General features: G+C 37.0%; 3 protein-coding genes across 3 annotated transcripts; all 3 read right to left on the reverse strand.

Moving 5' to 3' along the window:
- Positions 1-3914: 3914 nt before the first annotated feature.
- On the reverse strand, positions 3915-4704 carry PCOAH_00051290 (SICA antigen; the record flags this gene model as incomplete). The annotated part of the gene is made up of 2 exons (XM_020061911.1): positions 3915-4313; positions 4666-4704. The coding sequence occupies 2 exons, from the start codon at positions 4702-4704 to the stop codon at positions 3915-3917; spliced, it is 438 nt and encodes a 145-aa protein (XP_019917227.1).
- Positions 4705-6296: 1592 nt separating this feature from the next.
- Positions 6297-7999, reverse strand: PCOAH_00051300 (SICA antigen; the record flags this gene model as incomplete). Its single annotated transcript, XM_020061912.1, has 5 exons — positions 6297-6318; positions 6412-6449; positions 6552-6768; positions 7022-7779; positions 7907-7999. The coding sequence occupies 5 exons, from the start codon at positions 7997-7999 to the stop codon at positions 6297-6299; spliced, it is 1128 nt and encodes a 375-aa protein (XP_019917266.1).
- A 5728-nt stretch (positions 8000-13727) lies between these two features.
- Positions 13728-23091, reverse strand: PCOAH_00051310 (SICA antigen; the record flags this gene model as incomplete). The annotated part of the gene is made up of 5 exons (XM_020061913.1): positions 13728-14192; positions 16784-17386; positions 18642-19151; positions 22250-22657; positions 23008-23091. The coding sequence occupies 5 exons, from the start codon at positions 23089-23091 to the stop codon at positions 13728-13730; spliced, it is 2070 nt and encodes a 689-aa protein (XP_019917164.1).
- Positions 23092-23761: the final 670 nt, after the last annotated feature.

A 23761-nucleotide genomic window follows, 5' to 3' on the forward strand; every position in this document is an offset into this window, starting at 1 on the left:
TATACATATATATATATACGTACATATATATATGGTATATATATATGTGTATGATACACATACCACCCTCCCCCTTATTTCAATCTTAGTATAACCTTTTACGTTCTTGGTTTAGTAACCATTTGGGGAATAGCAGTAGCGGCGGAAGGAATAGAAAAAAAAGATCATCCATTGGACGTCATCACTTTAACGACGACAACCACACCTTAACAACAATAAATTCGTCCGAATATTCCATCCCGTATACTACTTCATCATCATCCACCTAGATGAATGACCATCTGGTACGATGAATGATCATCTGAGAAGAATATGAACGAACACAACATCTTCTTCTCCAGATGATAACGAACAACAACAACAACATCTTCTTCTGAGATGATAACAAACAAAGAAGGAATAAAATAAAAAGAGGAAGGAAGAAAAAAAAAACACTTCAAAAAAAGGAGTAGGAAGTGAGTCCGCCCTCTTTTTTTTGAAGTGTTTTTTTTTTCTTCCTTCCTCTTCTTTTGAACTGTGTTCTTTTTTCTTCCATTCTAACTGTTTTATATTCATCTTCCAATTCAATATATGAAGCAACAAAAAAAATACAAAAAAAAAAATTTTTTTTTGGAGTGCAAATATGCAAGCACATGCACATATACAACACAACGTTATACACCTGAAGGAAGGAAAAAAAAAGAGAATTCCATTCCCTTCCATCCTTCCTAACACATGCAAAAAAATCCGACTCATTGCTCCCTCATTCTATTTTTTTCACCCTTTATATCTAAAATAAAAGAGGAGCAAAATAAAAAAATTTTTTTTTTTGAGCACACATGCACAAACATATGCACATGTACAACACAACGTTGTACACCTATACAACTGCATTTATAATTTTTCTAATATGCTCAAAATATGTGAGCACAACTTGCACGTACTATACCAGTAGATGTGCAATACAATTGGAGAGTGCTCATTATTTTTTCTATAGAAAAAATACTAACCATTTTTAATAACATTTTTTGAAAAAACATAATATAATTATGTAACTAAAATAAACTCTTCTTCTTTTTTTTTTTTTTTTTGACCATTATTTTGCATTATTACAATAACATCTATATGTATGTTATTATACATTTTAATAAATTCTTTCTTTTAAAATATATATACACCCCTACAATAAAGGAGTTAATGAAATGTGCAAACGGTTTAATAAACACCTTGTACTATAAAGAAAATAAGCATACAACTTATTCATGTAAATTAAGAGAATTTTTTTTTCTCACTTTTTATACTTTTTTTTTACACTAAAAAATAAAAAAAAAAGAATCAAACAACATGATATCTTTTGCTAGACTTTCAATATTGTTCATTGTTTTATGCTCCTGGCGGGATCCTAACCGTGTATGACAGCAAAGGCTCTATTTCTAAAATTCGCATAATCACTATTATTAAATTTTTTCTTTTTTATTAAAAATATAAAAAGAAAAGAAAAAGAATAAAAAAAAAAAAATTCTATCACCCCCTTTTTTTACCCTACCCCTTTTTCTTTTTTACTTAGGTGACTGCCATAAGCACAGGGAAGGGTACAGGAGCTCAAAGGCATAAAAGTACCACCTTTGGTGGAGGTATAAAAACATCACTAAAGGAGAAAACTGATCTAAAAGAACAACACAAACCAAATACATCACCAGCTCCTAAACAGAACAAACCAAATCCAACTACACCAAATCCAAATCCAAATAAAGCACCATGTAAAAAAACTAAGAATTGGTATGATAGGTTCATATGTAGATTATTCTCTGGTGAAATGAAGACGCATGAATGGATGGCGCTCCTGCTGATTGTGCTTATTCTTTATATGTGGATTCCAAGTCCTATAGCTCAGGTTCTTACTGCTATTACGGCGATAGACCAAATGAGTGGAAAATATATAGTCGAAGTTCTCGTTAACATGACCATCGGGATAATACTCTTCTCTGTACTATTGAAATTTTGGTTCTCCAAAGAAGGAAAGAATTTGTCCAATAAAATATTAGGATATAAGGCTACCTAACCGCAGGCACTCAGCACAGAGAATAAATCTGAAAAAACAGAACAGACAGAGAAGTGACGAATCTTCACATTAATGTGCAACATTAATTCTATGCTATGACGCTGTATATAGTTAATAAATGGAGGAACGTTAAAATAGTTTGTACGGTACGTGTGGTAGTGCTTGTTTATATTTTTATGTTGTGATGTATAATTTTTTAATTGCACCTTAAAAAGGGGTAGCATTATTTTTTATTTTTTTCCTTTCTTCTTCTTAATATATAAGAGGTTCGTGTGAATCATATTCTATATTTGTACGTTCTTAATATATAATTAATTAAAATTATTCATTTTGCTCATTGATATTATTATGAACTATTATCATTGATATATATATCTAATGAATATTATTCATTGTTCATTGATATCATAGGAGGTATGAGCCTATTATAAAACTAAGAAAGTAACGGGAGGGAATCAACCTCTTCCTCCCCTAGACACTTTTCTTCCTCTTCCTTAAACCACTTCCTTCCTAAGACCACCATCCTTCCTCCTCCTTAGATACTTCCTTCTTCTAACCCTTCCTCTCTTAGACCTTCCTTCCACCCCAACCACCTAAAAACATTCCTTCCAATACACGCCTAACAACCCAACTAACACCAAGCACCCTAACACAAACTTCCTTCCACCCTACCACTTCTAACAACCCACCTAACAACCCACCTACCACCACCCTAATAACCCACCTACCACCACCCTAACAACCCACCTACCACCACCCTAACAACCCACCTACCACCACCCTAACAACCTTTCCTTCCCTTTAGTATAAACCATGGTCTTCTTGGTTTGGTAACCACACTTCTGGAAATGGAAGGAGCAACAGAAGAAAGAAAAGATCCACTGAGGGCACATTTGATACACTCACAGAAAACAGCTCAACAATAGGTGGTTCTACAACAGAGAACGATTCCATACTGAGCTCTAAACAGCGGATGATTCCACCACACTAGGTTCTCCCGTTCCGCACACAAGATCGTCTACCCAAGGATAGCCAACCAGAGAAAGGGAAAGGAGACCAGGAACAAATAATACACGGGCAGGTCGCGGGATGGTAGGCTATCAGAACATGTAAAACACACATCGTATGTGATGTAACATTGCATGGAGCGTTGAATTAGTGTTCCCCTCGAAAGGAACATAAATAATAGCACAATTCATACAGTGCAAGAAATACATTGGCTTCTTCGTGTGTTGTATTTTTTCTCTTCTTTTCCCTTCCCTTTTTTGTATTGTACGAAAGTGCTCTCACGTTAATGTGCAATAAACATAAGTCAAGAAAAAATTTTCCTATTCTATTCTCGCTTGCCTGGAATTTTTTTTCACTTAATATTTAAAGTGTTAATTTATTTCGTTATAAAATTTTGTCTCTGTAATTCTTTTGACTTTAACATAATAATTTCTTTTCTTCTTTCAAAGGTCCAACTATGAACCATTTGAAAAAAGTGCTCCTCCAAATTGTGCGCGAAGGGTTCGCGTGATGCTCCGCGGAGCAAAATTACACCGCGTAAGATATTACAAAAAAACAAGATTTGGAAAAAAAAAAAAAAAAAAAGTGAAAAATATTCACTACACCCTAAAACCCGGAATCTGAACTAGAAACCACTTCCTTAGGAACATCCTCTGTAGGAACAAAGTCATCCCTCCCTAAACCGGGAATGTGAACATGGAATCTGTTCCACAGGAACATCTTCCTCAGGAACAAAATCTTCCTTCCCTAAACCCGGAATCTGAACTTGGAACCTCTTCCTTAGGAACATCGACCCTAGGAACAAAGTCTTTCTTACCTAAACCAGGAATCTGAACATAGAACCTGTTCCCTAGGGGTACCTTCCTTACGAACAATGTCTTCCTTCCCTAAACCTGCAATCTGAACTTGCAACCTCTTCCTTAGGAACATTTTCTCCTTTTATGAATTCGCTTCCCATAAATTCTTCAACAAGAATGGCAAGGAAGTCCTCCTTTGTCGAATGCAGGTCTTCCTTTTGACATTGGTCTAAGACTTCTAAATGAATATCAATAATCATGCGGCAACGTACGCCACCACGACGACGAACGCCCTGTTTTTTCCTCCTTTTTATATGCGTAGAACGAGGTTTGCGTTCCTTTACAATGTAATATTCATGTGGAACAGGTTGGTCAACATGGTCCATAATTTGTTCTTGTAACGTTGGACCACGTACTTGATAAGCCCTTCTGTAACGTTTTCTATTTTTACCAGGTAGGGTAAGGTACTAAAGGAAGGAACAAGAAGGAAAGGAGGAATAAGAAAGAATAAGGAAAGAAGGAAAGGAAAGGATGATTCTAAGGAAGGAAGGGGTCTTAGAAGGAAAGAATGAAAAGGAAGGAAAGAATGAAAAGGAAGGAAAGAAGGAATAAAAGGAAAGAAAGGAATAAATAAAAAGGAAAAAAAAAAGAAGAAAGGAAAAAGAGGAAAAAAAAAGGAAAGGAAGAAAGGGAAGGAGGAATGGGAGCAATGTTTTTATTATAATCATAAGGATTATTATAAAAAAAGTAAAGACATTTTTTTTGTGCATATATATATATATATATGTTCTCCTTATGATACGTGTATGTATTTTTTACCTTGGTAAGAAGGTAACCCATAACAGCCGTGCCAATCATGGTGGGAATTAATGGAATATAGGAGATGATACCATCCCTTAGATTCCATATATTCCATTCTTCCCTGAAGCTGCGTGGACGGCTTGCTGGTACTAGGGCAGCTGCAGATGGTGATTTCTGCGATACTGTCGCCACTGCTGGTGTTGCCGAAATAACTGTATTTTGGTGATCTTCCGTTGTTGGGGATATTCCATGTGGACCCTGTACTCCTGAACTGGATGATTGACCATCCACGCTGGGTTCCTGTGGATTATCCTGAACAACACCAGTAGTAACACTATCTTTCTGATCAGGCGATGAAGCAGGAACAGGGGAAGGACCACTCTGACTTCCATGGGCCTTCCCGCCTTGGACACCATTTTGATCATCAGGAAACTGTTTCCCAGAGCTACCGCCCCCACTTACACCACTACTAGCAGCAGGTGTACCAACGCCTGCGACGTCATCACTTTGGTGACGGGATTCTTGAGTAACTGCAGGATCAGAGTTCCCATCGGAACTATCGGGTTTAGCCTTCGGAGGAGAGGCTGCAGCGGGACCTGGGGCAGGAAAATAAGAGGGAGCAGGGGAAAGTTGAGCAGTGCCTCCAGTTAAATCAACGGTAGCTTCCTTACTACCAGGAACACCAACAGCACCCTCCCCGGGCTTAGCTTCTTGGTTTTCATTAGAAGGAACAGGAGTGGATGGTTCTGCTGGAATATTATTAGAACCTTCAGAGCAAGAATCAAGTAAACTAAGATCTAACTCTGCACCATCATCAGCCTCTTTGTCCTTACAGTTCACACTTTCTGGTGTACTTGTAGAAGATGTTGCATCTTTACCTGCCCCCTGTGATGGTGCTGCTGCCCGACTTGGAGTTGGTGGTGGTAGAGGAACATCTTGCCTCGTTACAGTGTTACCATTGTGTACTGTCTCTGGGATGACCGTCTGTTTTTTTTCCTCTTTATTTTTCGCTTCCTGCAATTTTGCCTTTACTTCTTTTACTTGTTCCTTCACTATTCTTTGTGCTTCCTGCATGAGCTCTGTTTTGCTTTTCTCTGACAGTTCTTCCTTTGTTGAGCCCGCTTCACATGCGCCCATTTTTTTTATGTTTTCCATCCAACTTTTGATGTCACCATTATCGTTGATCCAGACTGCGAACTGCGTATCGACATCCTTTTCATCCGTTTTTCCTGGGTTCCACCTTTCCCTATTACATTTTACACATTGTTTTATGGGGGTCTCTATGTCTAAAAATCCCTTCATACTTCCTAATGCTCCATTCACTTCCTTAAAGATCTTTTTTATGTTTTCCTCCTTTGTACAATTTTTATTTAGCAATTTTGTTACAATAACATTTAGCATAGTGCATTCCATAAAATGCTTCAACGGGCCAACTACTTGGTTGTCATGGGCCCTATCTGCTTTTTCTTTTGGATACATGTTATATAATGCACGAACAATGATTTCACATATCCCTTTATAATGTTTCCAGTCCTGCTCATTATTTATCATGCTGGTCGCGCACATTACCTCTAAAATAGTATTTACATTATTTTTCTCATCGCTCTGTTCATTCTCAAAATATTTAGCAAAATTCTTAAATATCTTTTCTATGTCTTCCCAGAATCCAACCTGGAAGGAGAAGGAAAGGAAAGGAGGGGACGTCAGAAGGAAGGGGTTAGAAGGAATGGGAACAACATTCCTTCCTCCTTCAGGGGAAAGTACCTTTCTTCCTTCTCTTCAGGAAGCTTATTTCCTTCCTCCTTTAGGAAGGGAAGGAGCGGGAGCAATTGCTCCATCCTCTCCCTGCACTACTGTATGTGCATCGTATTTTTTTTCCATTCTGCTTTGTATGTTATTCTTACCAGATTATACTTGTTTTTCTTCTCCACCCAGTAGCTTACTGAACTAGACCAACGTATATTCCATGGTTTGCCACTATTGGCACAGTAATCGTAGGAAGGTTCTTCTGGTGGGTCCAAAGCCACTGTTTCCTGGTCTTGTTTTTTCGGCTCGTCCTCAATGCCCGGAAAAGGTCCATCTGTACCGAATACCAGAAGTACAGCTTCATTTGTACTTCGCCTACAGGAAGGGGAAAAACAGAGAGAAAAATATTATAGAATAATTATCATTGAATTCTGTATTCTTGTCATTGTGAAAATGACAAAAAAGTAGAAGAGCAGAGAGCAGAAAAGAGGAATACTTTTTTTTTTTTTGGCGTACAACCACTATTTTTTGTGAAGCATATATATATATATATATATATATATATATATATATATATATATATATATATAGCGTATGTACATATATATATATGTAATCGTAACTGTACCCACGACTTGGAACACGAGTTACTGTTAGTCCTCCTGGACCGTAAGTATATATAAGGTCTACTTCATCACTTCCAGCAGATTGGCTAGTTTCATTTTTTGGTCCACTTCCTGCACTAGCTGCAGCATTATCATCATTCTCTGATCTGCCTTCTCTTGTTTTTTCCTTTCCTGTTGATTCTACAGTTCCTGTACTCATTGTACCATTATTATTCAAGAGATCCCCTACCAACCCGTTAACCCCTTGTTCTTTACATGGTTTCTCCGATTTTCCACTATTTATTAATTTCATAACTTTCGTATTGTTCTGTATCATATGAAGAATAATTGCTAACATTGGTATTTCCTTTATTTTCATAAGCTCCAATTTTTTATAATCGCATTCTTCACACCCATCACTTGAACTAAGACTTGCACTTATATTCCCCATTACACCGAGTGCATTGTGTATAACATTTTTTGCCACCTCACAATGTGTATTCCAGTATTTATGAATCCACGCATTCATTACTGAACATCGGACGTATTCTTCCATTACTGCTTTAATGTCATCTTTTCTGCATAGACTTGCACTTTTTGTTTTCATGTTCCATAAATTATTTACAATGAAGGCACATACTTCCAACTCCTCCGGTGACATCTTCTTCCCTTGTTCCTGCATAATTTTGCATCCATTCTTACCAATTTCATCAGTTTCTTCCTTAATCATTTCCTTCAAGGTTTCATTGGTCCAGCGTACTATACTCTGCATTAGTTGTGTCTGCAAATTAGAATAACATATCCACATATACTCCGCGTATATTATGTACCCATTATTATTAAATTAGAGCAATATGGTTCAAAACAGGAACATATTAATACTCTTCATATAGATTGTATTATATTACCTCCCCTGGGCCCCTATTCCCCTTATACTTCTCCTGCAACCATTTCTCCTTCAATTTCTTGAATTCCGTATCTTCATCCTTCGACGGAGTCATTTTTCCTTTTACCACATTATTCACAATGAAATTGGTTTACTTATCAAATGAAACTGACATTTCATCATGCATTGCATGCAACACATTCCTTTCTACCATACTATCGTCCTTTGACTGATTTTTTCCAGAAGTATGTGTGGAATTTTTTTCATTCATTTTTTCAACCCTTTTTTTATTCATTCTTTTTTTTTTATTCTTTAAAAGGAACATTATATATATACATTTCTTTTGTCACATTATTCGTTCTTTTTTTTTATTTTGTTTTTTATACAACTTTTACACCTGCTCAGAACGCTGTTCTCCTATTAAGCCCATTCACATGAATGCGCTACCAAATTAATATTAAAGAAACAAATTGTTCTCCGGGGAAAAAAATTGTTAAGAACAAATTATTGTCAGAGAAAAAAAAATATATTACTCATCCTAGAATTCATTAAATATACAGTTTTTTTAAGGAAAATAAAGTTGTCATTAGCACATTGGCAATAAATGAATTATGAAAAAATGAAGTGCGCAGGGAACTGTGAAACGCACTTGCTATAGTAGAATTCTCACCCGCAATAATGAAAATGCACGTGCAATAAGGAAGAATTTCTTTTTGCTCAAATGAATTAACATACCGTTAGAAATACTCTCTCCTCCCGTGTATATATATCCATAGAATTTGCATATTTTTTTTTTTTTTTCCGAATGAATATGAAATATAATGCGGAATAAAAAAAGAAAAAACATGGAACATTTCATTTTACCTTTTCCTAATGTTTACCTATATATGTTGTATACAACTCATTCCTTCGACATAAATTATTTTTAGCGTCATTTCCTATTTTCTCCTCATTCTATGCAGCTTCTTCCTTTATGCATAATTAACGGAATTGTCACATAAATAATTGCTACATGTAGAAAAATATCAACAAATAAAATTAAAAAAGGTGAAAATGTTTCTGCAAAAAAAAAATTCTTAAAGAGGAAGATTTGTGAATAACTGCATTCCCACACTATAAAATTCACTTACAATAAAGTTGCTAGAATGACGTTATGAACAAAATTTTGCACGCATAAACATCATACCACCAAGTGCCTTATATTAGTTCTATATTTTTAAGTAAGAAGGAAATGTACAAATTTTGTATATGCGCCATTACCATCTTCATCATCCCATATCTGTGCAGAAGTATGCGCACAAGTGCATGTACGCATTATAGATCACACACATACCCCTCCCCCATAATATATAATAAACACTCTCCCTTCACATATATATAATATTCCTTCACACTTAGGGGAAATTAATCCTTATGGGAATAAAGAAAAAACTGTTCTCTGTAGGAGTTGTCCCCCCAAAGGGACCTTTGTCCCCACAGGGGAGAAGGATGTTCTCCTTCTTCCCTTCCTTCTAAGGAAGGTTACTTGCACCCCTTTTCCTTCCTTCCCTCAAGAAGGAGGAGGAATCTTTTTCCTTCCTTTCCACCTTAGTAAGGTAATGTTGTCCCTTTTCCCTTGGGGGAAGAAAATTTACTATTACCACAAACCGCTAGAACTAACAGTCTACAATGTTCTACTTACCATTGGAAAAACATATCATTCGAGCTGAATGTGCACTGCCCTGTACCATTAGGGACAGGGCACACTACATTCATTTATAAAACATGATGTCGTAATAATAAAAAATACATCAGTCTGCTATATGCGGTATAATGTAAGGAAAGCAGCGGTAGCTGTGTATACACTTTATTAGACTGCTTCCATGATTGTAACGTCACTTTGACCCCACCATAATGGACACCCACACCATATATAATGGACAACCACACCATTATATAATGGCGATGGTAACTCATGGATGTAAAGCCTCCCACTGTTGTATGTGTATGTACAATTAATAGGAGTGCGTTACACATGTTCGCTCCTTTTATGCTGCTGTATAAAAAAGTATTCTGTATAAAAAAAAAAAAAAAAAACTCTGTAAAAAAAATCAATACGTACTGTGTACGGACACAGAAAACGAATGGATTAGACGAATGGCCAGCGGAAAGGGCGGGGCGGTACGTAAGTCTATGTGTCAAATCCTTTCTATCCATATCCATCAGGAGGTAATGGGAAAGCATTGTACATATATCTTACTCTTGATCCTCGATTTACAAGATTTAAGGCAGTCTGCACTTTCCATTTTACATAAGAAAAAGAACCACAGGAATGTAATGTTATTCGAATACGTAGGACACAATATAGTGCATAAAAGGAATGATGTAAAAGGTGAACGACAGCGGTCTCCACAATCAGTTCCCCCTTTCTTGTTAAGAATTTTTATGTGAAAATCATATATAGTACGAAGTTATGGGCAAACTATTTTTATTTAGTCCCTATTTTTTGGAATTTTTCCTATATACTACTTGGATCATACATTCTATGTTATGAATCGAAGGTACACCAATGAAGAAGGAAAAAGAAAGAAAGAAGGAAAGTGAAGGAACAAGAAGGAATAAGAAGGAAAGTGAAGGAACAAGAAGGAATAAGAAGGAATATGAAGGAAAAAGAAGGAATATGAAGGAAAAGGAAGGAATATGAAGGAAAAGGAAGGAATAAGAAAGGGAAGAAGGAAAAAGAAGTAATGAGAAGGAAAGAAGGAAGGAAGGAAAGAAGGAAGGAAGGAAAGAAGGAAGGAAGGAAAGAAGGAATAAAAGGAAAGAAGTAATAGGAAGGAATGAAGGAATAAGAAAGAATAAGGAATGAAGGAAAGAAGGGAGAAAAAAAATGCTCTTCGCATATATAAACTCTACTACAGTTATACATGTTAGGAACTTTTTAATGAACAATTACCTCCCTTCCCCTTCTCTTTTCTTATACATAACAATAGAAAGTATATGTGCTTGCATGCTCAAAATTTTTATTGTGCTAAGTTCGGATAAACAAAATTATGCGCCCTTTCCTTCCTATTCTTACTTGTAATTATACATATATGCAATAACTTAATACATATAATGTGTTAGCATTACTTGAAAAAAATTAAACGACACATATATATTCTATAGAATAAAAAAGAAGAAAAATTCCACTATTCATAATCCTATTTCATTGTATTGTAAAAACTGAATATTCATTGTATTTTCATTGTATTATGAAAAAAACAAAAACCGAAAGGGCGGGGCGGATAATTTTCACATATATACATACATTGGTCCTTTTAAATGTATAAATAAAACAGAACACAACTTCTAACATATATATAAATTTCACATTATACATACATAAATACAAAAGAAGAGAAGAAAAATATATACAACACACATCTACATAAACAATGGAGGAATGGAGTGATGATGAGCAGGTACTGTGCACACATTCCATTTTCCTTCCCTATTCAAAAATGAACATATATATATATACATAAATATATATATGTATATATACATATATAAGTATACATATATACATACATATATATATATGTATATATATATACGTGCTTCCTTACACCTTTTACAGGAACAAACGTTGGAAAAAACCTTACCTTCTTATCAGGATTACTATGATATATTCGAGAGGACCGACATGAAACATGAAACTCACTGCAAAACAGGACAATTAAATGGCCTTAATGATTTAAAAACTGAGATGGGAACTCATTATGCTAACATTATTGACGCTGCATGCTACATTTCCACGATATATGGAAAAGGCAGATTGTTCCAAGAGGGAGCCTGTTATTTTTTATACTTTTGGATAGGGCATAAATTATTTAATAGTTCGGGTGTTAACAAAGTACAGGACACCCTACATCGGATTTGTTCAAAACTGATGGAGAATATATTCAAAGGAAATGGATGTAAAAATATATGCGACAGTGTTGACATTAAAACTTTCAATGATAGAAAAACCTTATTTGATTTTTTATATGACGATACTACTGTACTAGCATTATTAACGAATGGTGGCTCAAAGGTTGTTAATGAATGTGAAAGTTACATAGAAAAAGTCAAAAAAGCGAAGGATGCAATGGAAACACACTGTAAAAAGGGTAATAGTTATAATTACTGTGAACATTTTTGGACGAAAAATGGTGGCACCATTCAGATTGCACTCCATAAATTGGACTATCCATTAAAAATTGCTCAAGACAGAATAGCACAGGAAGCACAGTTAGCCGCCTCAAAAACAGACCAAGCCGTTCGTACTGCTACTACAGCGTCTTCCCTTTCTTCTATCTTTGGCACCTTAGCAACAATAGGTACCCCTTTCATATTATACAAAGTAAGCATCCAAAATTTAAAAATTTTTAAATAAAAAAATTGAATCATTTAACAATCTTCTCTTCCACCGTACCACCCCTAACAACCTTCCCTTCCACGTACCACACTACCACCTAACAACCTTCCTTCCACCAAGCATCACCTTAACAACCTTCCTTCCACCAAGCATCACCTTAACAACCTTCCTTCCACCAACCATCACCTTAACAACCCACCTACCACCCTATCACCTAACAGCACACCTACCACCACCCTAACAACACACCTACCCACCTAACAACCCACCTAACAACCCACCTAACAACCCACCTAACAATCTTCCTTCCACGAACCACCCATAACAACCCACCTGAGAATCTTCCTTCGACCCACCTAGAACCATCGTAACAACCCTTCCTTCCACTCCAAACAACCTACCTTCCACCCCTAACAATCTTCATTCTTTTAACCCTCTCCCTTTTAACCCATCCTTTAACTTGTCTGTTAACTCTTTCCGCTTTAAACCCCTTTGCTTCCCTTCTTTTGTTTCAGTATAAACCATGGTCTTCCTTGTTTGGTAACCACAGTTCTGGAAATGAAGGAAAAAGGAACAGAAGAAGAAGATCCACCATGAGGAATGAATTCGATACATTAACGGACGATGCTTCCACAACGGATTCCGTACTGGACGCAACGGAAGGAAGTTCCATTCTTGATTCCACTACAGTACGTTCTACTGCATACGGAAGACGGTCTACCACAATACCACCTACAAGAGCAGCTACCACCAGAAGTGGAAGAACAGGAGGAAGAACAAATGATACAACGGGTCGTCCAAATATAGGTTATCAGAACATGTAACACACATTAGAATGTAAGACATGAAAAGGGAAGGGGATAGAGGAACAATGCACTTCCTTCCTGCACCCCTTCGGATGAAGGGAAGAAGGGACGAACATAAATAAGTGCGCATAGTTCGTACAATGTAAAGAAGCAAAAATGATCATTCTTCCTTTTCTTTTCCTTCTTTCTTTATTTTTTTTTTTTCATTCCTTTTCTTTTCTTTTTTTTCCTTCCTTCTCTTTCCTTCTTTTTTTTTCTTCTTTTTCTTCTTTTTCTTCTTTGTCCTTCCTTCCTTCCATTTGTAAGTTTGAATAAGCACATAAGGAATGAATTCTCCCAAAAAGGGGGGAGCGCAAAAAAAAAAAAGTTATTGACATTTCTGAAGAAATATTTATTATAAAAAAACAAAAAAAAATTACAAAGATAAAAATTTTTGTAACAGAATGAATAAACATTTTTTAATTCTTCAATAAAGAAGAAATTCACCAAACAAATCAAAATAAGGGGAAAATTTTTTCCCGACTCATATTAACTACACAAAAACATGAGCACCTTAATACAAAACGAAAAAAAAAAAAAAAAGAAAAAGAGAAATATTTACCACACCCTAAAACCCGGAATCTGACCTTGGAACTTGTTCCATAGGAATACCTTCCTTAAGAACACCTTCCTGCGGAACAAAGTCTTCCTTCCCTAAACCCGGAATCTGAACTTGGAACCTGTTCCAAAGGAACATCCTCCTTAGGAACAAAGTCTTCCTCCTTGAAACCAGAATATGAACTTGCAACCTGTTCATTAGAAACATTTTCTTCTTTCATAAATTCGCTTCCCATAAATTCTTGAACCAAAATTTCAAAAAAGTCTTCCTTCGTCGAATGCAGGTCCCCTTTTTGACATTCGTCTAAGACTTCTAAATGAATATCAATAATCATGCGGCAGCTAACTGGTTTTCTTCCGGGTAATCTTCTTGGCCGACGTCTAGGTTTTCTTTCCTTTTCTAAAATATATTCACGTGGACCACGTTGGTCCACATGAGCAAGGAGTTGTTCCTGTATGGTTGGACCACGTACTTGATAAGCTCTTCTGTGAAGTCTTCTTCCCTTACGAAGCATTCCAAAGTACTGAACAAAAAAAAAAAAAAAAAAAAAGGGAAAAAAATATTTCTTTAATAGGGATGTTAAATGTTGTTCAGACGCAACAGTAATTACTACCACACCCATAAAATGCGAAATCCTATACACCCACACCCCTGAAATGTGAAATCCTACACACAGCCCCTAAAATGCGAAATCCTATACAAACATCCTCCCCCCCCATCATTCATTCACCTTTATTTATTTTTTTCTTCCCCTTTTTTTTTTTCATTCTTCTTTTTTTTTTTTTTTTTCCCTTTATTTTTATATTCCTTTATTTTCTTATTTTTCTTTCTTACTTTCTTTTTTTTTCCAGTTTTTTGCACTTTTTTTTCTACTTTCTATTCTTTTACCTTCCAGAGCAGATAGGTCATCGCAGAAATACCAATGAAGACAGGAATGGTAGGAATGTATGGGATAAGGAGGTCGGAAGAGTCTATCTTGTTGCTATCTAGGGCGGCAACAGGAGGTATGGCTGTGCCACTTTCCCTTGGATCACCTTTTGCTGCTGTAACACTCCCAGCTGATGATGTTGTTGTTATTTCTGTTGCTTGTGATGGTGTCACTGATTTTGCTTGTGATGTGGGTGACTGTATTCCTGATGATGGGTCCTGTGGTGGTGCTGCGGGAGGAAGACTTCCTTCGGAAGCATGAGTGACAGGGACAGAAGTAGACGACTTTGATTCATCCTTGCCCTTCGTTGATGTTGATACTCCAAGTACATCTATTTTCCTTTCTTTTCCATATATGGTTTGACCACAGTTCTCTCCTGATTCCATTTTTCCTATGTCCTTATTTCTATTCTGATCCTGTAACCATTTTTTAATTACAGAGGACTTGTCTTCTTCATCGGCAAATAAATTGCTATCCACTCCGTACTTACACTCTTCATATTTTAGTGCTACCGATAGATGGTCAGCTACTTTTTTCACAATATTCTTAATATAATTATATATTTCTTCTGGGTCACATTTTGTTTTTTCTTTGTATTGCTGTAACCAAAGATTAAAAATGTCACACTTTGTATTGTGCCTAATATTTATATTATTTCTTCCATTCTTCATGATTAATCCGCCAGAGTCCCCTATGGTTGTCATTATAAAATTCCTTAAAAACATTTTGCACAAATCTCGGTCCACCTCTGTCACGTCTTTTTCCTTGTTTCCATCCTCATCACCGCACACACTCTTTAGAACCTTCACTTCATTGTTGTTGTTTATTTTCTGGGATATTTCTTTCATAAATTTCATAACTTCACTTACATCTTCTCTCTGTAGGTAAATAAAATATATTCAAATACGCACATATATGCATTCCTCAATGAATAACAGCATTTATATTTTCATCCTTAACTAGAATATTAGTATTTTTACTGACATTATTCATTCTACAATTAAGTAGATTATATTATATTATACCTGCCACAGTTCCTTAATTATTTCATTAATGTTGTCCGCTTCCGTGTTCATGGTTGTTGAGGTGGAGAGGGATGGTTTAGCAACAAATTCTTGTATGGTTTCTTCTATGGTTCTTTCTAATTCTTCTAACATTTCTTGGTTTTCGTCTTCTTCCTGCTCAATTCCTTCCTCAATTTTGTCCATAATTTCCTGCAAGTTATTCAGGTCGCCGTAAGGGGAGACCACCTCCTTGTCCTCTTCTGTTTCTACGCGCGGGACGTTTGTGAGTTCTGGCGCATTTTTTCTGTACTGCCAATTTCCACTTTCACATAATTTCTCCTTAGTTATTGCTCTTATTTTATTATGAATAATACTGCTGTGCAGTACTTTCCAGACCTTCTCTAACATGTCTGTTTTCCCTCTGTACATATTAGTGTGTCCATCGTAATTACATGGAGTATACTGTGCATCCTTATCAAATCGTTCCTTCCATGCTCCCACAGTACTGAATAAGAACTTCATTACTTTACGGGGTACACAGAATATGTCCATGTATGTCATCCAGACTTTCAATAGGTCACATAGTGGAATACCCTTAACACTGCCTTTACACTTCGTCTTCTGGTTTTTATATTGGTTTTCTATATTCGTTACTAACAATATATTTTTAATCATAATTCTACAGAAAGCTTTATGTTTGCTTAAATTAATAGTGTCCCCATTTTCATCAGTAGCATCATTTTCATCGCATACCAATGAGAGAGTTTCGAATTCATCCAAATTCATAGCATCCTCATTAGTTGGTTCATTAGAAAATGCCGTAAACCATTCTTCAATAGTAACTGTATGGAAATAAGATGTAACACATGTATATAGGCCTTATAATTCTTTCTATCTTCTTAATAATCCTATTTCGTACAGGAAAAGAATAAGCGGACAGATTTTTCATGTATGCAGTCATGTAATATATTCCACAAGTTAAAATGCACTCTTACGTTCTTCTTCGTCATCATTGGCAAATCCGTTGGTTGTCGGCTGAAAACATCCCAGAGGGTCTTTCATCTTTTTTATTTTCTTCTCTAATTTTTGCACCACTTTATACAATGCCTGCTTCGGCAAATTATCCTTATCATTAGCCAAGTTTTCTAGGTCGTCCTCGTCATTTAGTCCTAATAATTTAACAGTGTCTTTTCGATCTCCCTTTACTACCTTACTTCCCTTTACATTTAAATTACCGCCCCTACAGTGCTGTCCCTTTTCCTTTATATCTTTTACCCTTCCCCTTTCACCCGTTCCTTTGTCTATCCAATCATCCATTTCACTCCAAAGAAATTTCCCTCCAATATTTAAACCTTTGAAATTTATTTCTTCGCATTTCTCATGCTCTGCCTCTACACCTTTCTTCTTTATATTCTCTTCTATTGCTTTTATCACAATTGGCGCAACGTTATCCATATCACAGTGTGTCAGGAACATTTTGGCTATAGTTATTTTTCCTAATATACATCTTAGCATTGACGTGAACTCCCAATCATCTTGATTCTTGATGTCCGTCCTTCTTTCCCACTGATATTTCCCTCCTCCCTTATTCACTTCCTTGAGTCCATCAATCCAATATATAATTTTTGTTAGTATTTTACATAATTCTTTCCCTCTGTTCTTGGCCGTTGTATTGCTGCTCCCTTCTCCATAATTATCACACAATTTCTTTATTTCATCTGCATCATTCTTAACATTCTTAAGCATGTCATCCAGTACATTCTTAATATCTTTCCATATTTTATCCTACAGAAATAATGTTAAGTAATACATTAATATATATCTGTATAGTACTGTTGCTCCACCCATTTCCCATCAATTATACTAATCATCCATTTAAATGGATGCATCCATCTACACATTGAACACACATTCCACAAAAACATATTTCCCCTATATATCTTCTACAAACAAACACATTCTTCCTTAGACTCTCCTTCCTTCCACCTACAACCATCCCTAACAACCTTCCACCTACCACCACCTAACAACCCTTCCTACCACCCTACCACCTAACAATCCTTCCTTTCACCAACCACCTGACACAACCTTCCTTTCACCAACCACGACTAACAATCTTCCTACCACCTACCTCACAACCTTCCTTCCTTAGACCCTTTTCCTTCCACTCCTTCTAACCCCTTCTTTCCTTACACCTTTCCTTCCTTTCACCGCCTTCCTCGCTCTTTCACCCCCTTCCTCTTCCTTTCACCCCCTTCTTCTTTCCTTCACCCCTAGGAACCCCTCATTCAAGAGTCCACACTGACGCCCACACTTATGCCCTCACGCCCCCATAATCACCACCTTACTCATAACCCTAACACCCCCTCCTTCCTTAGACCCTCCTTCCTTCCACCATAAGACCACCTTTCTTCCCCCCCTAAGACCCTACCATTCCTTCCTTCCTCCTTAGAACTCCTTCCTAGCTCCTTCCTTCGTTCCTCCTTAGACCCTTCCTTTCCTTCCTTCTTTCCTTAGACAACTTTCCTTCTTCCTCCTTAGGCCCTTATTTCCTTCACTCCCCCATTCCTCCTCCTTAGACCCCTTTTTTCCTTAGATCTTTCCACGCACATTCTGCCTTATGCAAAACGCACATTCTCTACATTATGCTGAACACGTACATTATGCACTGCCGCTACGCATACATTGTATATTACATTATGCATTATGTGAAATATTATACATGCACTATTGTACTTACATCTTTTCCAACTGTTTTATTACGATGTATCCACTCAGTCATTAAGTGAAGGAAATGCCATCCTGCCTCGCTGCTTGCTGTTTTTTGTGGTGGGACCTGTCCATTAGGGTGAGCTGGTACGGGTTGCGCCGTTTCTCCTAGTGTCTTCTTCATTCTTGCTAATTTACTCTTTGCACCTGGAACTTCTTTGACCACCATCCTATATTTCCCTTCTCCTCCACTTTTTGCTTTGTACTCCTCATTACCATTATTAGCTCTTCCTGGTCCTCCCGCTGTTACTTCACTATTTGTTCTCTTAACACAGTAATCTCCAGGATTCATTTCTTTTATTTTTCCCATAAGTCTCCCCTGTGTAAATGTCTTATTGAATATATGTTCCAAAATATTATTACCCCCTACCTTCATAGTAGTAAATTCCTCGTACTCGCATTTAATATATTCCTTACGCTGTCCTACGTCGAAGATTGTGTTTAGATTTTGCATTGCCTCATAAGCGCTGCGCATAACATTTGTCATTTCACAATATATATTTTGGTATATAAATAACCACATATTCATTATTGTACATTGTACATATTCTCTCATTTTTCCATTCATTTCATTACGATCCTCATCACCGTCCTTTTTTTCCTTAATCTTCCATAAATTTCCTAAAATATAAACACACATGTCCTTCTCCCACTGTGTTATTTCTGTTTTGTCCTTATAGACCATGTTACATCCAGTTGTTCCCATTTGATCATTCTCCCTACTGTTCATTTTCCCAAGGAATTCCTTAATCCACTTTTGTATTCTTTTCCATAACTCTTCCTGAAAATTGAAATAACATATTCATGTACAAGTACAATTTAATATTTAGTCATTACTAATCACGAAGGAGGGAATTACACAATTTTATACATTGTCCAACTTCTATTCTACATAGAACTTTCACTATTACAACATACCTCTGGATCATTCCCTTCCCCCCCACTACCCTGTGCTGCCAACCAATCCTTCTTCAATTTGTCAAACTTATTCGGCGGGGTCATTTTTTTTTTTTTTTTTTACCACCACCACTCATTCAACAAGGTTATTCAATGAATAAAATTCACTCAATGTTATTCAACAATGGAATTAAACATTTACTTATGAAAGTAAGAAGAAGAATATATTACGTTTCTTAAGAACCTAGCACATACTGTGCACACACTTTCTACCTACATTCATTCTTCTTTCCTGCCCTTATTCCTTCATTTTTTCCCTATTTTCCTTTAATTTCCTTAATAATTTTTTCTTTGATCCTTTCTTTTTTTCTTTTTTCCTTAACCATTTTTTTTAATTTCCCCATTTCTCTTCTATGAACCACATTACATAGAATGCAGATACACCCGATAAAATGCTAAACAAATAGCCATACTGTTGTTCCATAACCATTATAACAATCATGTTCCTACACCCCTAATCCTACTCCCATGCCAGGAATAATCGTACTTCTACACCCTCAACCCTACTCTCACACCCAGAACCCTACTTCTACAACGTGAAGCCTATTCTCCTAACCTTAACCCTACTCCCATACACTGAACCTTGTTTTTTTTCCTTCCTTCATTTTTCATTCTTCCTTTCTTCCTTCTTCTTTGCTTTTTTTTCTTTCTTCTTCGTTTTCAAAATCTTTTCCTCCTTTTCTTTCATTTTTTTTTTTTCTGATGCAAAAAAAAATTCAAGCCAAAAAATTTATTCATGCAAACTTCCCTTCTCTCCTTCCATATGCATTTTACATTTCTCCCTCACATTTTTTTTTTTTCCCTCCTTTTTCCTTTCTTCCTCGTTTTTTCTATTTTCTTTTTGCTCCTGACTCCTTTCTTTTTCTTTAAGAAAAAAATATTCAATCTAAGAAGCCAAATACCGGGCCATATTGTTATTCGAAAACCTAGAAAAAAATCTTATCCCATAACCTTAACCCTGTTCCCACAACCTGGAACATCGCTCTAATACCCTCAACCTTCATGCTACCACCCCCAACAACATCATTGTACCACCCCTAACAACATCATTGTACCACCCCTAACAACATCGTTCTACAACCACTAACAACATCATTCTACCACCCCCAACAACATCATTGCACAACCCCTAACAACATCATTGTACCACCCCTAACAGCATCATTGTACCACCCCTAACAGCATCATTCTATCACCCCCAACAACATCATTCTATCACCCGTAACAAAATCATTCTACCACCCCTAATAACATCACTCTACCAACCCTAACAACCCACCTAACAACCCACCTACCACCCACCTAACAACCCACCTACCACCCACCTAACAACCCACCTACCACCCACCTAACAACCCACCTACCACCCACCTAACAACCCACCTACCACCCACCTAACAACCCACCTACCACCCACCTAACAACCCACCTACCACCATCCCTAACAACCCACCTACCACCGATAAGAACTTTCCTTCCACCAACCTACCACGCCTAACAACCTTCCCTTCCACCAACCATCCACCACGTAAGAACCTTCCTTAGACCCTCCTTTCCTTCCTTCCTTCCTCCTAACACCACCTTCCTTTCCTTCCTTCCTTTCCTTGCTTCGCCTTAGATCCCTTTATTTTCATCCTTCTTAGACCTATACCTTACCTTCCTTCCCTCCTTAGTCCGTCCTTAGTCCCTCCTTCCTTTCACCCTTTACAGTCTTCCTTCCTTCCTTAGAGCCCCTCCTTTCCTTTCCTCCTCCTTAAACCATCCTTCCTTAGACCCTCGTTTCCCCCTTTTAACCCCCTACACCTTTTTAAACCCTTTCCCCTTTTAAACCTTTCCTTCCCTTTTAATATAAGCCATGGTCTTCTTGGTTTGGTAACCATTCTGGAAGCAGCAGAAGAAGTAATAGAAGAAGAACATCCACCATGAATGAATTCGACACATTAACGGAGGATGCTTCCACAACGGATTCCATACTAGACTCCACAACAGACAATTCCACAGTACGCTCTGCTGCATATACAAGACAGGCGACCAGAGAAGGAGAAGGAAGGGCATCTGCTAGAACAACAAAAAGTAATACACTCGGCCGCCAGAATGTAGGTTATGGTCGGATGTAGAACACCTGGAGGGGAAAGGGAAGGGGGAATGTTCCGTTTCCGTCCCCCATCAGAGGAGTCATAAATGACCATCATAAACCATATGCAGTGTAGGAAAAAAAAAGGAGACACTTTCTTTTTTCCTTTTTTCCTCCATTCCTTTTACTTCTTTCCTTTTTTACCTTTCCTTCTTTTTTTCTTCCTTCCTTCTTTTCTTCATATTTCATTACTTCTTTTCCTTCCATGTGTTTGTTTAAATAACAACATGAGATAAGGTACCCCTAACGCAGGCGCACAACGAAGAAAAAAAAAAAAAAAAAAAAAATGTGCTGACCTCTTCAGAAAGAGTATTTATGTGTAAAAAAAAAAAAAAAAAATTTTTTGAAAATAAAAAAAATTAAAAGTGTAAAAACATATAACAAAAAAAAATTTAATGAACATATTTTGTATCTTCAATAGAAAAATTTTACCAAAAAAAACAAAATGAAGCCGGGAAAATTTTTTTTCTCCGCACATATTAATTACACATCAAAGTAGCCCCATTAATACAAAACAAAAAAAAAAAAAAAAAAAAAAAGATAAAGGAAAAAAAAACAAATAAGGAAAAAAAAAAAGAAAAATATTCACTACACCCTAAACCCGGAATCTAAACTTGGAACGTGTTCCCTAGGAACACCTTCCTTAGGAACACCTTCCTTAGGAACACTTTCCTCAGGAACACCATCCTCAGAAAGAAAGTCTTCCTTCCGTAAACCCGAAACCTGAACTTGGAACCTGTTTCTCAGGGACATCTTGCTTAGGAATAAAGTCTTTGCTCCCTAAACACTAAACCTGAACTTGGAACGTGTTCCTTAGGAAGAAAGTCTTCCTCCCTAAATCCGGAATCTGAACTTAGGACCTGTTCCTTAGGAACATTTTCTCCCTTCATAAATTCGCTTCCCATAAACGCCAGAACCAAAATTTCAAAAAAGTCCTCCTTCGTCGAATGAAGATCCCCTTTTTCACATTCGTCTAATACTTCTAAATGAATATCAATAATCATACGGCGACCACGAGAACGTTCTTTCTTCCTTTTTATAGGCGTAGAACGAGGTTTGCGTTCCTTTACTAAAATATATTCGCGTGGTCCATCTGCCTGGTCAACATGGTCAACAATCTGCTCTTCTAAGGAGGGACCACGTAGTTGATGAGCTCTTCTGTAACGTTTTCTTGTCTTACCAAGCATTACAAAATACTGCATAAAAAAAAAAAAAAGAAAGAGGGAGGAAATGCTTCTTTAATAGCGGTGTGAAATGTTGTTCACGTAACAGTAATTACTACTTCAAACCCTAAAATGCACAATCCTACACACACACACCCCTAAATGCGAAATCCTACACACACATCTCTAAAATGCACAATCCTACACACACACACCCCTAAATGCGAAATCCTACACATACATCTCTAAAATGCGAAATCCTATACACACCCACTGATTCATTGACTTTTTTTTTTTTTTCTTTTTTTTTTCCTTCTCTTATTTTTTTTCTTTTTTTTTTTTCTTTCTGTTTTCTTATATTGGTATTTTTTTTCTTTTCTTACCTTCCAAAGGAGATAACTCATAATAGAAATCCCAAGCATGGCGGGAGCCAAAGGACGGTAAGGAAGGAAGGGGTTGTCCTTCATGTTAAGGGTTTAGGGTTTAGGGTTCAGGGTTTAGGGTTTAGGGTTTAGGGTTTAGGGTTTGGGGTTTAGGGTTTAGGGTTTAGGGTTTAGGGATTAGGGTTTAGGGTTTAGGGTTCAGGGTTTAGGGTTTAGGGTTTAGGGTTTAGGGTTCAGGGTTTAGGGTTTAGGGTTTAGGGTTTAGGGGTTTAGGGGTTTAGGGTTTAGGGTTCAGGGTTTAGGGTTCAGGGTTTAGGGTTCAGGGTTTAGGGTTTAGGGTTCAGGGTTTAGGGTTCAGGGTTTAGGGTTCAGGGTTTAGGGTTTAGGTTTAGGGTTTAGGGGTTCAGGGTTTAGGGTTTAGGGTTTAGGGTTTAGGGTTTAGGGTTTAGGGTTTAGGGTTCTTAGGGTTTAGGGTTTAGGGTTCAGGGGTTTAGGGTTTAGGGTTCAGGGTTTCAGGGTTTAGGGTTTAGGGTTTAGGGGTTTAGGGTTCAGGGTTTAGGGTTCAGGGTTTAGGGTTCAGGGTTTAGGGTTTAGGGTTCAGGGGTTTAGGGTTTCAGGGTTTTAGGGTTATCAGGGTTTAGGGTTTAGGGTTTAGGGTTTAGGGTTCAGGGTTTAGGTTTGTTTAGGGTTTAGGGTTTAGGGTTTAGGGGTTTAGGGTTCAGGGTTTAGGGTTTAGGGTTCAGGGTTTAGGGTT

This window comes from Plasmodium coatneyi, chromosome 13, assembly GCF_001680005.1.
Source record: "Plasmodium coatneyi strain Hackeri chromosome 13, complete sequence".
NCBI classification, from domain to species: domain Eukaryota; phylum Apicomplexa; class Aconoidasida; order Haemosporida; family Plasmodiidae; genus Plasmodium; species Plasmodium coatneyi.